The 13,660-nt window shown below is 44.0% G+C and overlaps 1 protein-coding gene across 6 annotated transcripts in view; it reads left to right on the plus strand.

Annotated features, from left to right (window-relative positions):
* The first annotated feature begins 11,626 nt into the window (after window positions 1-11,626).
* Window positions 11,627-13,660, plus strand: part of ULK1 (unc-51 like autophagy activating kinase 1) — a 56,623-nt gene continuing 54,589 nt past the window's right edge. For 5 of the 6 annotated variants that reach the window (XM_072600764.1, XM_072600765.1, XM_072600766.1 and 2 more), the window contains exons 1-3: window positions 11,942-12,165; window positions 12,662-12,754; window positions 13,170-13,211. In XM_072600764.1, the coding sequence (XP_072456865.1) occupies window positions 12,076-12,165; window positions 12,662-12,754; window positions 13,170-13,211 (225 nt within the window). In that variant the 5' untranslated portion in view covers window positions 11,942-12,075. Of the gene's footprint in view, window positions 12,166-12,661; window positions 12,755-13,169; window positions 13,212-13,660 lie in introns of all 6 variants that reach the window. The other variant, XM_072600767.1, reaches the window with a different exon arrangement.

Here is a 13,660-nt window from a genome sequence, read left to right on the forward strand (position 1 = left end):
CAATGACAAAACCTCCAAAAACTGCTAAGACTTTAATTTTTCACGTCTATATCTACCCCTTAAAAATTTAAAGTGGGGCATTGTACCTTTCAGATGGACATTCATGAGATTAGTGTCCTTTCTTAGGATACCTGAAGCATGAATCAGTGACTGTTTCTCTGAAAGCTCCTATTTAAGATTGATCCAAAGACACAACAAACCTAGGAATGAAACTTAGAAAACTCACAGCATGTTTGGATATAATTGTTCTCAGTATCAAGTTATCAAAACAAATTAGCTTGCAAATGGAATTTAGTAGGCCTTTAGAATCACACAAAAAAAGATTTTGCAAAGCATTTCTTTGTAAAAAGTTATTTCCATTTCCAAAAAAAATCTCTCAATTCTTCCTGATGCTAAAAGGGATAACGACAAAACTTTCCTTAAGTAAATTAACTGGAAACCTTAAGGACTGGGATTTATGGAAACCAAGCTGGTGCAAAATGTCTTTAAATCCAAAATTCTCAATAATCACAAATGCCCAAGTACCAAAAGGTGTTTTACCTTGGGGAGGAAGTTCAGTTTTTTCCTAAGACAAGAAAATACCCAACTGAACTAGCCTTATCACAATAACAGTTTACTAGGCCTTTAAAAATTTACTCAGTAGGAATTCTACTACCCAGAAGACTTTACACAGGCTTGATTAGAATTTATGACTACATAGTTCCAAAAATCCTTGTTTTAGTTAACAACCTCATAATCTGAGAGTACAGTTCTTAATCTAACAACATTGAGATTATAAGAGAAATTGCTTTTCTAATAACAATAGGTAATGCAAAATTACACAATATATGAAATCCAAAAATATAACCATACCACAAGCATGTATTTAAAACTTGAAACAGAAGCAATTAATTACCACTCAGGTGACCATAACTTAGTTGAATGAGCCAATCAAATCTGGATTCATAATCACTAGTGGTAGCATTTTAATTTCTAAGGCCCAATACTCTTAGCTCTTTAAAAGAAAATATTACTATCCATAAATTCACGTTTTTTGCTAACTAGGGGCAACTCTCAAGGAAGTCCTGCTGAGTCCCACTGCAAAGATCTAGTGACTGGCAGGCCAGGAGAGAAGGGCGATCCTGTCGGCATGGACATGGGGACAGGGAGTATTGGGGTGCAGAGGAAGGGGGCACCCACAGTTTTCCCAATTCCCTAGCTATGAGTGAAATGAGGGAATTGGACTTACCCTTCCAGACAGGGCTTTGGAAGACAAGTCCATGACCTCCAACCATTGGACCCACACAGCCTTCCAGTCTTGGCTGGAGAGGAGCTGTAGTTCCTTGTCTCTTTTACCTTTAAGACTTAGCAGACCAGAAAACGCACATCACTCAGGGAGTGGAAGAAAAGAGTAGGGACAGAGAGAAAGTTTACATCTAGGCAGTTTTTACAGGCTCAGAGAGCCACCAACCCAACTCCCCCAATGTCCACCAGGGGAGAGGAACAACACAGCCCACAGAGACCCTGAAACCAGGGTGCAGCAACCCCCAAAGAAAACCAGGTGCAGAGGCCCACCTCCCCACCTTCTCCAATGTCCCACAGGGGAAAGGAAGGAACAACACGGTAAAAATATGCTCAAGCAGAGCAGGGTGCCTTTTCTTTAAGTTTTGGAGACCAAATTTCTTACTTAGCTTGTTTTGTTTAGAAACCCCCTTCACAAATTACTTTTCTAGATTATATTGAGGTCAGGCAGCGCTACAATGGAGCACTAGTCTCTTTTGCTGAAGATCTTCTCTCCGAATTCCCCTCCTAGGAGTCTCCAAGCAGCCTCTCACCACTTTTCCTAGCGTCCCAGGAAGAGGGGAGAAAAAAATGTGAATGACTCAGCTCAAGGGTGTCCCCTTATACGAGGGTCCACAGTCCGAATGACTACCCAGAAGTCAGTGGAGCTACAGATGCTGCTGGCAATATCTGGGCACTCCAGGGGTCTCGCTGCTGGGGAGACAGTGGGAGCAGCAAGGTCTGGGGAAGAAGACAAAGAAAGGGGTGCTTACCTCTTATCCCAGTGGCTAGGAGAAGATCCTAAGAGTCCAATTAATATTTGGACTCCTGGGTTTCGGCACTGTAATGTTGAAGAAAGAGATGGAGAGCTGGCTCAAACGGCTAAACAAGGTGTAGTATATGATTGTAATGGAATATTATTGTAATATAAGAAATGACAAGTAGGGTGATTTCAGAAAAACCTAGAAACACTTACATGAACTGACTCATAGTGAAGTGAGCAGAACCAGGGGAACTTTATACACAGTAACAGCAACATTGTTCAATGATCAACTATGATAGACAGCTATTCTCAGCAATATAATGATCTAAGACAATACTGAAACACTAATGATGCCTACTGTCCACTTCCAGAAAAAGAACTGATATTTATTGAATACAGACTGAAGCATGCTATTTTTTACTCTTTCATTTTTTCCTTTTGTTTGTATGTTCTTGTACAAAATGCCTAATATCGAACTGTTTTACATAATTATACATGTATAACCTATATCTGATTGCTTACCACCTCTGGGATGGGGAGGGGAGGGAGGGATACAATGTGGAACTCAAATCTTTAATTAAAATGTTAAAAAATTGGGAGAAAAAAGAACTATAAGAGAAGTTGATTCAACCTACTCATTTTACAGATTAGAAAACTAATGCCCAGATGGGTTGTCACTTGCCCAGGGTCATACAACTTGTAAGAGTTTAAGACCAAGATCGAAACATGGCATTCCTGACTCTGAGTCTCTTTTCTCTTGCTATACATTCCCACTTACTCCACCCAGCCTTATATAACACTCCACTTTCTGTATTTTATCAATGTTCTTGCTAAACTCTTCAGCCCAGAACTGGACAGAGCACTTTAGATGTGAGTTGACAAGGACAGAAGGTTCAGGACTCTCACCTATTTCCTGGAAAACTATGCGTCTCTTCTGTAATACAAGTTATATTGTGAAGCATGTATTGTGTTGTTGTAGCTGCGTTCTAGGACACTTAGGCTCTAGTGAGCCTTCCTCAGACTACCTTCATCTTAATTCCACTTCAATCTGGCTTTCATTGAATGGTCAATAATAGTCCCCAGCCCAAGGCTTGGTGGCTCATCATTTAGGTTTTGATGGCTAAGAGTAAGTATAAGTAGCAATTGGTTTGTGTTCAGGACAGAAATTCCAAAGGTCTTCCCCTCCTAGACATATTTTTTGATGGTAAATTAGACTATCTTTTGTCTCAATTCTTACCCAGCCCTTAGTCATTGAATGGGCAGAGAGCCTCAAACAAACTGAGATCTGAGAAAAACCTTAATTTAGAAAGGTTAAGGTTACCCACTGACTCCCCGGCCAGGGACAAGTCATTTTGACCTTTGTCTAGTCTCTGGACTTTGATGACTCAGGGGGAGAGAGTGAGGCTGAGGACTTTGATCAGCTCTACCTTACTTAAATCCTATTCACAGCAAATCAAGATGTCACCCTCATAACGTCATTGGTCCTCTTCCAAAAGGAAGGATGGAGCAACAGCAATGATTTAACTGTGTCCTTGGAGATGATACGAAAACAACCAATCAAGCAGCATTTCATCCAGGCCTCTTTTCTCTTTAAAGGGGCAGAGAGCTCTGCCCTCCCCAATCCCCCACCAAGAACTAAAGCATATATTTTACTTCTCACTTTCTCCTTCACCCTCAGTTTTTAAGCAAGGACTGGGCACTCTGAGGGGTTCAGGAGAGACTTTTTGGTGGACTGACTGAATCCTGGTGGGTGCTAGGGTCCCGAGAGGGGCGCCCTAGGCTCCAAGTGCTGCATCTAGGCAGATGGTGGTGAAGTGGGTGTATTTATACCACTACCTGGCACGTGGTCGGATTCCCCTTGTAGAACAGAAACTCCTTGAGGGTAAGAACTGTCTCACTGATAATAAAGGTTATGTGCAAAAATATACATAGTAATGGAGAGTCAATAATAACTAGAAAAATCTAGAAAATGCCTTTTAAAGTAAGTGGGATTTGAGCTGAGCCTCCAAGAGACCTCTAGGGATTTCAAGACAGCAGAGGTGAGGAGAAGAACACTTACAGGCCTGGGGAGAGCCTATGCAAAGGCATGAAGGTGAGAGATAAATGCACTTTATAGCCTCCCTGACTATACTCCTGTGGATGGCTCTATCATGTAACCAAGAATTGTAAAATCCTGAAACTGGGGCAACTAGGTGGTGAAGTGAATAGAGCACCAGCCCTGGAATCAGGAGTACCTGAGTTCAAATTTGGTCTCAGATACTTACTAGCTATGTAACCTTGGGCAAGTCACTTAATACCAATTGCCTCAAAAAAAAAATCACAAAAATCTTCGTACTCATATTTCATAAATACCCTCTGCCTCTTACATTTTTCTGGAGTGCAAAGTAGGGTTGGTGTTCAATGTTTCTCCTCCCTCCAAATTCAGTTTTCTTTCTACTAGAACAATCTCCTCAATCTACTTGTTGTTCAATAGTTTCAGTCCTGTCTGACTCTTCATGACCCCATTTGGGGTTTTCTTGGCAAAGACACTGGAGTGGTTTGTCATTTCCTTCTTCAGCTCATTTTGCAGATGAAGAAACTGAGGCAAGCAGGGTAAAGTGACTTGCCCAGGTTCACACAGTTAGTAAGTGTAGGAGACTGGTTTTTAGGTCTTCCTGATTCCAGGCTCCAGTACTCTATCCACACCTAGCTGCCCTTCAGAGTAAAGAGCCCTTTTCAAAAACCTTCATTTGAGGAAGGTGTCCAGGTCAACCATCTCTCCATTTTCCATCTGGCTGTATTCCTTTCTTTTCCATCATACCCTGCCCTCTTTTCAGCTTTCTAGTGAGTGTTGATTTCCCTTATTAGATTATTCCCTTATTAGATTCCCTTATTAGATTTTCTAGATTTTTCCAGTTATTATTGACTCCCCATTACTATGTATATTTTTGCACATAACCTTTACTATCAGTGAGACAGTTCTTACCCTCAAGGAGTTTCTGTTCTACAAGGGGAATCTGACCACGTGCCAGGTAGTGGTATAAATACACCCACTAGACACCTTACTTCACTATAATCTACTTAAGCAGGCACTTAACAGTATGCTGGGCACTTAAAGCTAAATAAATGCTAATTGGCTGATTGACTGAAGGTCAGTCTGCCTAGAGCAGAGGTTCTCAAACTTATTTGGTCTGCCTCTCCCTTTAAAAAAAGAAAAAGTACCCAGCACCCCTCCCCAATCTAATTTCTTTAACCCTTTAATGTTTTTTTAAATTTGTAACATTTCAAAAAAAATAATATTTTAAATGATGCGTCTTAAATTTATTAATTTATTATAAATTTGTTTTTTTCCTGCATTGAAATTTTGATGACACAATATTGCTTCATTGTAACCATATAGTATCATATTGTAAACAAGTCATTACAGGTACATATTTCTGCTGACTTCCCGACAATGTAGGACACACTCACTTGCCAACACTTGCTTGTTAAGACCTGTTGGTGGACTTGACCACTGATTGGTTATAACTTGCATTTTGTATGTTTATTTGGAAAATAATGTAATCACTAGTACGTGAGCTCTGTTACACAACAGATGAAACATGTACAAATGTTTTTTCAAAATTTTCTTCTCTTCTTTCATTATACTCCCACTGCTCCCTTATTTTATTCAATGCCCCCTGAGTGCACTGGAGGCTACAACTCCTTCCCCATTCTTCTAGTGCCCATGGAAGGGGTGGCCACTATCAATCACTTTGGGAACCTATGGCCTAGAAGATACAGTTCGCTGAATCTACCACAGTGGAGTCAAAACATGGCCCACAACAGTCCTTAGTGAGATAGGAACCAGATTAAAATATAATTGAAAAATATTTAACAAAATGAATAAAAACACAATCAAACATAACATTAACATGGTTTTCTTCATCAATATGCTACCTACAGGAATTCTCCTGTATGGCTCAATGGCTACCCAATCTATCTGAATTTAACCCCCACTGCACATATAATAATACCTCCCACTGATGGCTGAAGCTAGGACCAGTTAGTCAATCAACATTTATTAAGTGTGCCAAGCACTGTGGTAAGCTATAGAATTACAAAGAAAAAGCAAAAATAATTCCAGCCCACAGCTCCTTCATTAGACAGTGAGTTCTTTGTGGGCAAGGGCTGTCTTTTGCCTCTTTCTGTATCTCCAATGCTTGGCTTAGTGCCTAGCACATAGGGCTCGATAATGTTTAATGATATCCATACTAAAATAATAATAATTCCAACCCTCAGAGAGCTTACTTTCTCACAAGGGAGAGGACATGAGTATATATCAAACATTCCAGGCAACTTTAGAAGGGAAAGCACTGGCAGCTTGGGGGGACTTGGAAGAGCCTCCAGCAAAAGGCATTTGAGTCAAATCTTGAAAAAAGTCAGGGGTCCTAAAAGACAGAGGAGAGAATCTCAGGTCTGGGCAACAGCCAGCATGAAGACACAAAGAAGGCAGATGAGGAATGAGCAGCAGGCCATCATGGCTAGACCATAAAGTCCATGGATGGGGCAAGGTAGAAGACTGGAAAGCTAGGGAAAGGCCAGGGTTCAGAGGTGCAGAGGCCAGGTGCAGAGTTCTAAAGGGAAAACAGAGGCATTTATATTTGATCCTAGAGGTAAGAGCTAGTCAGCTCCCACCTCTCCCCTAGACTGAGCTCTCCCCCTAGCTTTAGGTCCAGCTAGGTTCCTATAAGAGATGCCCTGATAGTGGGCCCAGAGTAAGGCCTGACCACACACACACACACACACACACACACACACACACACACACACACACACACACACACACACACACACACACACACACACACACGATAGCCTCCATCCACCTTCTCCACCCCAAGAGGCCACTCATCTTCACAATAATAATTATTTCTTTCAGCAGCTAAATCCAGCTTTTCCCAAAGATGGTAAAACCTTCCCACCTACCCCTCAGGTTGGACTAGGCTAGGGAAAAGTTCCAGGTGGGAGGAAACAAAGCCTCCTAGCCCCACTCCTACTCTACAAGGCAGCCACACCTGCAATGGAGAAAGGGAGGCCTGCTTCTCTTACTTGCTTCAAATAATCTCCCATTCAGGGTAATAAAGATTTCCCTTGGAAACAGACAAAAGTCTACATTATCTTCAAGTTATCTCTCTTTGTACATAGTTATTTACATATTACCTCCACCTGTAAATCTCGAGTCCTTTGAGAGAAACTTCTCTCCTATAACCTTGTCACTGCCCAAGTGCAGACCTTCCTCATATTTGCAATGACCTGCTAGTTACGTTCCTGGTGCAAATCTCTTTACACCCAGGCCTGCCCTCCATTCATGGGACAAAATGATTTTCCTAAAGCACAGGTTGGACTAAGTCACCTCCTCACCTACCCCACTCTTCACTCAGTTAACTCCAAAGGCTCCTTATCATCTCCAGGATTAAATACTGAATCTTCTGTTTGGATTTTAAAATCCCCTCCCCCCCACCCTCCCATCCCTTTTCAGTCTTCTTAGCTCTTACCTCCCACTTTGAATTCTTCCATCCAGTGACACTACCTCCGTACTGTTACACCAGACATGGACTGAGTCAGTCATTCCACAAACATTTATTAAGCTCCTACTATGTTTTAGGCATTGTACTAAGTGCTAGACATATGACCTAGCTAACATGGACAGTCCTTGGCAACAGATTGGATGTGGGAGGTGAGACAGAATGAGGAGTTGAGAATGATACCCAGGTTGAAAAGCCTGAGTAATTGAGAGGATGGACCTCAATCTCTTTTAATTCTGGTGTTAATTATATCCTGTTTATCCTGTATATAGCTTGTTCAGACATCTTTATTTGCTTTTTGTCTCCCCCAATAGATTATCATGGGGTTTTTTCGAGACAATCTGGGTGAAGGAGAAAGTGAGATGTTCACTGGCTCTCGACTCAGCAAAACTTAGTTCAAATCCAGCCCCAGACACTTACTAACTGTATGATCCAGGCAGGTTACATAACCGTTTGCCTCAGTTTCCTCATCTGTAAAAAATGAGCTGGAAAAGGAAAACCAAAAAAAAATCAGACACCACTGCAAAATGACTGATATCATCTACCTTCCAGGGTTGTTGTGAAAATCAAATGAGATATTTATAAAGCACTTAGCAAAATGCCTGGTACATAGTGGGTACTATATAAATTTCATACACACACACACACACACACACATATATATGTATGTATGCGAGTATATATATATATAAAATTTTTATTTAATTGGATGTGGACTATTTAGCAATGTATTAAGGGCCTTCCCAGTCCCTCAGGCTGGCAGTTTAGGAGTCCTCCTGGACTCCTCACTGTCTCCCATTCCCATCTGAACTGCTGCCAAGGCCTGTTGATTTTACCTTTGCTGCAATCTCTCCAATACTCCCCCTTCTTTCCTCCGACTCTGGCTCCCCTCTGGTACAGATTCAACACCTAGATTACTGCAAAAGCCTGCTGGTGTGTCTGCCTTCCTCAAGTCTCTCCCCATTCCAATCCATTATCCACTCAACCACTAAAGTGATCTTCCTAAAACACAGGTTTGATCACGTCATGTCCCTCCTCAACAAACTCCAATGGCTTTCTCTCACCTCCAGGATCAAATTAAAAAATGCTCTGTTTGGCATTCGAAGCCCTTCATAACCTAGTCCCCTTTTCCCTTTCCAGTCTTCTTATACCTTACTCCCTGACACAGTCTTTGCTCTGGCTGTTCCATGAACAAGACCCTTCATCTCTCCTCTCCAGATACTTTCTCTGGCTGTCCCCCATACCTAAAATGCTCTCCCTCCATTATACCTACAAGACCTCCCTGGCTTCCTTTAAGATCCAACTAAAATCCCATCTTCTACAGGAGGCCTTCCCCAACCCCTGTTAACTTTAGAGCCTCCCCTCTATAAACTATTTTTTATGTGAGTCCCCCAAATCCAATCAGCCACAAAAGGGAACTGAGCCACTATCAATTTATTAGGGAGACCCATGATCTATAAGCAATTGGATATAAGACCTTCCTCAAAGCCAAAGATCCCTGTGCTCAGGGGTTAAAGGTTTTCATAGATCTTGGGAAGTTCTAGGGAGATCTCTCCAGAATTGGGGAAATACCCATGATTTGATAATGAGGAGTGGAGACTCTTATTATTGGCTAAGGGCAATGTCCATCAACCTCTAGGCCTTTTTCAGCAGGCTTCCACAGGCCATCAAATACAGGCCAGCTACTACAGGCCACCCACTACCATTCACTACAGACTATCATGTCAGCGGTATATAGGGGCTTCCCAAAGTCATAAGGCCCAGTCAGCTGTGTTCTAGGCCTGGGACAAAGGCATAAAATGAACGTTTATGACAAGTCATCTGTGGTTTTTCAAACACAACACTCATAGTACACTCATAGGAGGTGGGGATAGAGGTTGGCAGTCATACAGCAGATCTCTGTCCCTAGCTTTAATAGAAATTAGCATAGGCCTAACTAACAGAGTATAAATCTGTAAAGTATAAATCTATCCCCTAACCCAAATGTAATATAATCATCGATACATAGTGGGTTAATGAATTCTAACCTACATAACTCTTCTAATTGTAATAGTGTTAACCAAATCAAACTTAATTTAATCATACTTAACTGGCCACCACAATCACTGATACCCATAAATCACAATGGGCAGAGTAAGTATTGATTAAATTGAGTAGGGATATCAAAATCATCTTCACTCCAATTTATCCTGCATGTAACTTGTTTGTATGTATTTGTTCACATGTTGTCTTCCCTAGTACATTATAATCCTCTTAAGGGCAGGGACTGTCAAATGTCTCTTCTTTGAATCCCCAGTATTACCATAGTAGCGTTAAGGAATGTTAAGGTGTCCCCTTAAGGGGGGGTGGGGCTTAATAAATGTTTACTGATGGATTATTGATTGATGACTTTATTTTGAGGGGTTTTAAAATTTGGTTAATGGAGGAATAGAGGGAGAGATTAATAAAGAAATTTTATATATTTTAGCAATTATGTATTTTAAGATTTATATATTTATGTGTTTGTGGGCCTGCTAGGTGTGATAATGGATAGAATACCTGACACTTCAAATCCAGCTTCAGATATTTATTAGCTGTGTGACCCTGGACAAGTCACTTAATTTCTGTCCACCTCAGTTTCCTAATCCGTAAAGTGGGGATAACAACTACATTTACCTCTAAGGGTTGTTGTAAGTATCAAAGGAAATAGTATATGTAAAGTGCTTAGCACAATGCCTGGCACACAGTAAGCGCTAAATAAAAGTGAGCTATTAATATTAAAACTATATGTTTATATGTGCTAAACCAATATTTTAAAGCTATATGTTGAATATTAATAGTATTAGCTGCTTTATTATAAGATTATATGCATTCTAAGAATTTTATACTTGTGTACATTTCAAAATTATATATATGTGTATTATCAGATTTATATATTATATGTTTATTCTATGAATTGCATACTGTTGTATTTCAATATTATATTTATTCACATCTTAATATATAATTTATTATGTACATTCTAAGAATTGCATATTTGTGCATTTTAGAATTATGTTATGTATTTGCATAGTTTTATTATATTTACATATCTGCATTATAATATAATAAAATTATACATTATATATATTCTAATAATTACATACTTGAGTATTTCAACAACATACATATTCATATTATTAATTTTATGTGTATACCTTTATAATATAGAATTTTATGTATGCATTATATATGCATCTATGATGGTGCATATAATATATGCATTCTGAAAATTGTATAATTGTGTTTCAAATTTAAATATTGTAAATTTGCATTATTTTATATTTATGTTTATAATGTATGATAAAATTGTACATTTGTATTCTAAGAATTGTTTATTTCACACTTATCTACTGTAGATTCGCATTATTAGTGACTATTATTTATAACAAATTATCCATTATATATTTAAGAATTGCACACTTGAGTATTCCAAAGTTAGATATATATTCCTGCTAGCTGTTCAGGCTGGTTATTTAAGTACGTACATAATCACAAGTAATACAAATGAGGTTCATATTCTAAGAACTACATATCTACGTGTTTTTCAAAGGATATCTACTTCTGTCCTCCATGGCTAACACTCAGCCTGGGGGAGGGACGTGAAGGTGCCCGGCCCCGCCCCCAGCCCCGCCCCCTCCAGGCCCCGCCTCCCCGCAGCCCCCGCGGGCCCGTCCGTCCGTCTGGGCCGCGGCTGGCTGCCGTCTGTCCGTAGTGCGGCTGCGCCGGGGCGGCCCAGGCTCGGGACCCGGGCGGGCCGCGACTCTTTGTCTCAGAGCCGGAGCGGCCGCGGCGGAGGCGGCGGCGGCGCACGCAGGCTCGGAGCGCAGCCCGGCGGGGGGCCCAGCTGCTGCACATCTGGATCCGCGGAGCCCCGCCCAGCGGCAGCAGCAGCCGCCCCGGCTCGGGCCCCGCGTCAGCCGGCCCCGGAGGAGGAGGAGGCCCGGCGGGGGGCTCCGGGAGGACGAGAGGAGGCCGGGCCGGGCCGAGGGGCCCCGGCCGCCCGGAGCTGTGTACAAACAAGGCGCCTCTTAAGGTGGACCTGACCGCTTAAGGTGGACGGCGCCGCGGGAGGGGCCTTTCCCCTCCTCCCCCCCTTGCCGGATCCAGAACCCGGAGGACTCTGACCCTTCCCCGCGGGCCTTGACCCCCGGGGTGCCCGGACCTCAGCGGCCGCCGAGAGACAAGAAGCCCGCGAGCAGGAGGACGGCCCCCGGCCCCCCACCCCCCCCACCCCCTCCAGCTGCCGACAATGCCCCCCACCCACCCGGACTTGAGGGGACAGCGGCCCCTGGACCGGGGAGTGGGGGAAAGGAGCCGCAGGCCCAGCGACCCCGAGTTGGTGCGAGCCCTCCGCGGGCCTGGCCAGCCCCGGGCTCGCTCGTGAGCGCGCCCCGCGCCCAGCCCTCTCCTGCGGCCGGCCCCCGGCCCCCGCCTCGCCGTCCTCGGACCCCCCAGCGGCTGCGTGCCGGACGCCGGCCCGAGGGCATGGAGACCGTGGGGAAGTTCGAGTTCAGCCGGAAGGACCTCATTGGCCACGGCGCCTTCGCGGTGGTCTTTAAAGGGAGGCACAAGGAGGTGAGGCAGGGCGCGGGGGTGCTGTCCCCTCCCCCTCCCCGGCCGGCGGGGCATCCTGAGCTCGGCCCGGAGATGCCGAGTCAGCACGTTTCCCCCAGTCGGCTTGGCTCGGCCCCCTCCCCCCAAGGGTCCCGAAGAAGCACGTGGGCTTCTCTGCCCTTAGAGTGCTGGGGGCCCACAGCCCAGGGAGTGAGGGCTAGCCTTTCCTCCAGCATTCACCTTCTGTCCCCAGCTTCGAGCCCCCCTCCCTTGCACACAGTGGAGAACTTTGAAGAAGTCAGATTCTTCCCCAGAGGGGGAGGGGTTGGGGTGGCTGTTGGTGGGTCCATAAGGAGACCTGGACGTGACTTGTCTGGACGCCTGCCCCTATGGGGGCTGGAGATCCGTGCCCAAGCTTGGAGAGGTGGCTTTTTGTGGTTAGGGGCCTGCTTTTCCAGGAATGGGGTAGACCCTCCTGAGCCTGGGCCCCCTGAGAACTTGGGTCTTTGGGTTTCAGAAACACGATCTGGAGGTGGCGGTCAAGTGCATTAATAAGAAAAACCTGGCCAAGTCTCAGACCCTGTTGGGGAAGGAAATCAAAATCCTCAAGGTGAATGGAGGGGATTTGGGAATGTGGTGGTTTAGTTTGTGGGTGCATGTGTGTATTATTCTTGTACATGAATGGGGGTAGGGGGCCTGGTTGGGTCCTGGTCCACAGTTTTGTTCTCCATTGTGACTTGGCTACACATAGCTCTACCACCACCTACCTGTTTGTCCACCAGCAAGTCACTTAACTTCTGAACCTTATCTGTAAAGTGAAGATGGTGCCTCTAGAGCTTTCCTTACTGGGTTATTCAGAAAGTCGATAAACAATTTAATATTCTCCTGTATTGACTGACTGATGGGTTTTCCTATCCCTCACATGGCTTAATCTAATGTCAAATGCTTTGCATGCCTTAATTGTGCTACAGACATCTCTTGATTATCATCATTTAATCTCTTTAACCTCCTCTCTTGTTTTCTAGGAATTGAAACATGAAAATATCGTGGCCTTGTATGATTTCCAGGTACTGATTTTGATTCTGTGGCCAATCTCTTGGTTTTTGAGTCTAGTGGGCTGGGGGAGGGAAGCCTCATTACTCTACCCTGCGGAGGGGGTGGGGGTGGGGGCAGGTCCAAGCCTGAGCTGATCTCTGCTGACTCCACAAGATGTTTTGGTGCTCCCTTGGCCTTCCTGGAGCCTCCAGCTGCTGTGGGCAGTTGTTCTCTGGCACACTCGTGCCTGGGGGCTCATGAGGTCTTACAGAGACTGGGCACATGCTTCTGGGCATATGTCTGGCCCCCTCTCCTGGTGCTGCTCGGGGGCCCTCAGATAGGGAAGGCTCTGAATGGGGCTTTTCTCTCAGCCTCATGAGGAGGATGTTGAGAGGAACTTCTCTAGGTCCACCTGAATGATTTCTTCTGGGTCTTTGAGGCTTGAGGGGCCCCGGCTTGGGGGTGGGGGCCTTTAAGAGAG

This window comes from Notamacropus eugenii, chromosome 4 (genome assembly GCF_028372415.1).
Source record: "Notamacropus eugenii isolate mMacEug1 chromosome 4, mMacEug1.pri_v2, whole genome shotgun sequence".
In the NCBI taxonomy this organism is placed as follows: Eukaryota; Metazoa; Chordata; class Mammalia; order Diprotodontia; family Macropodidae; genus Notamacropus; species Notamacropus eugenii.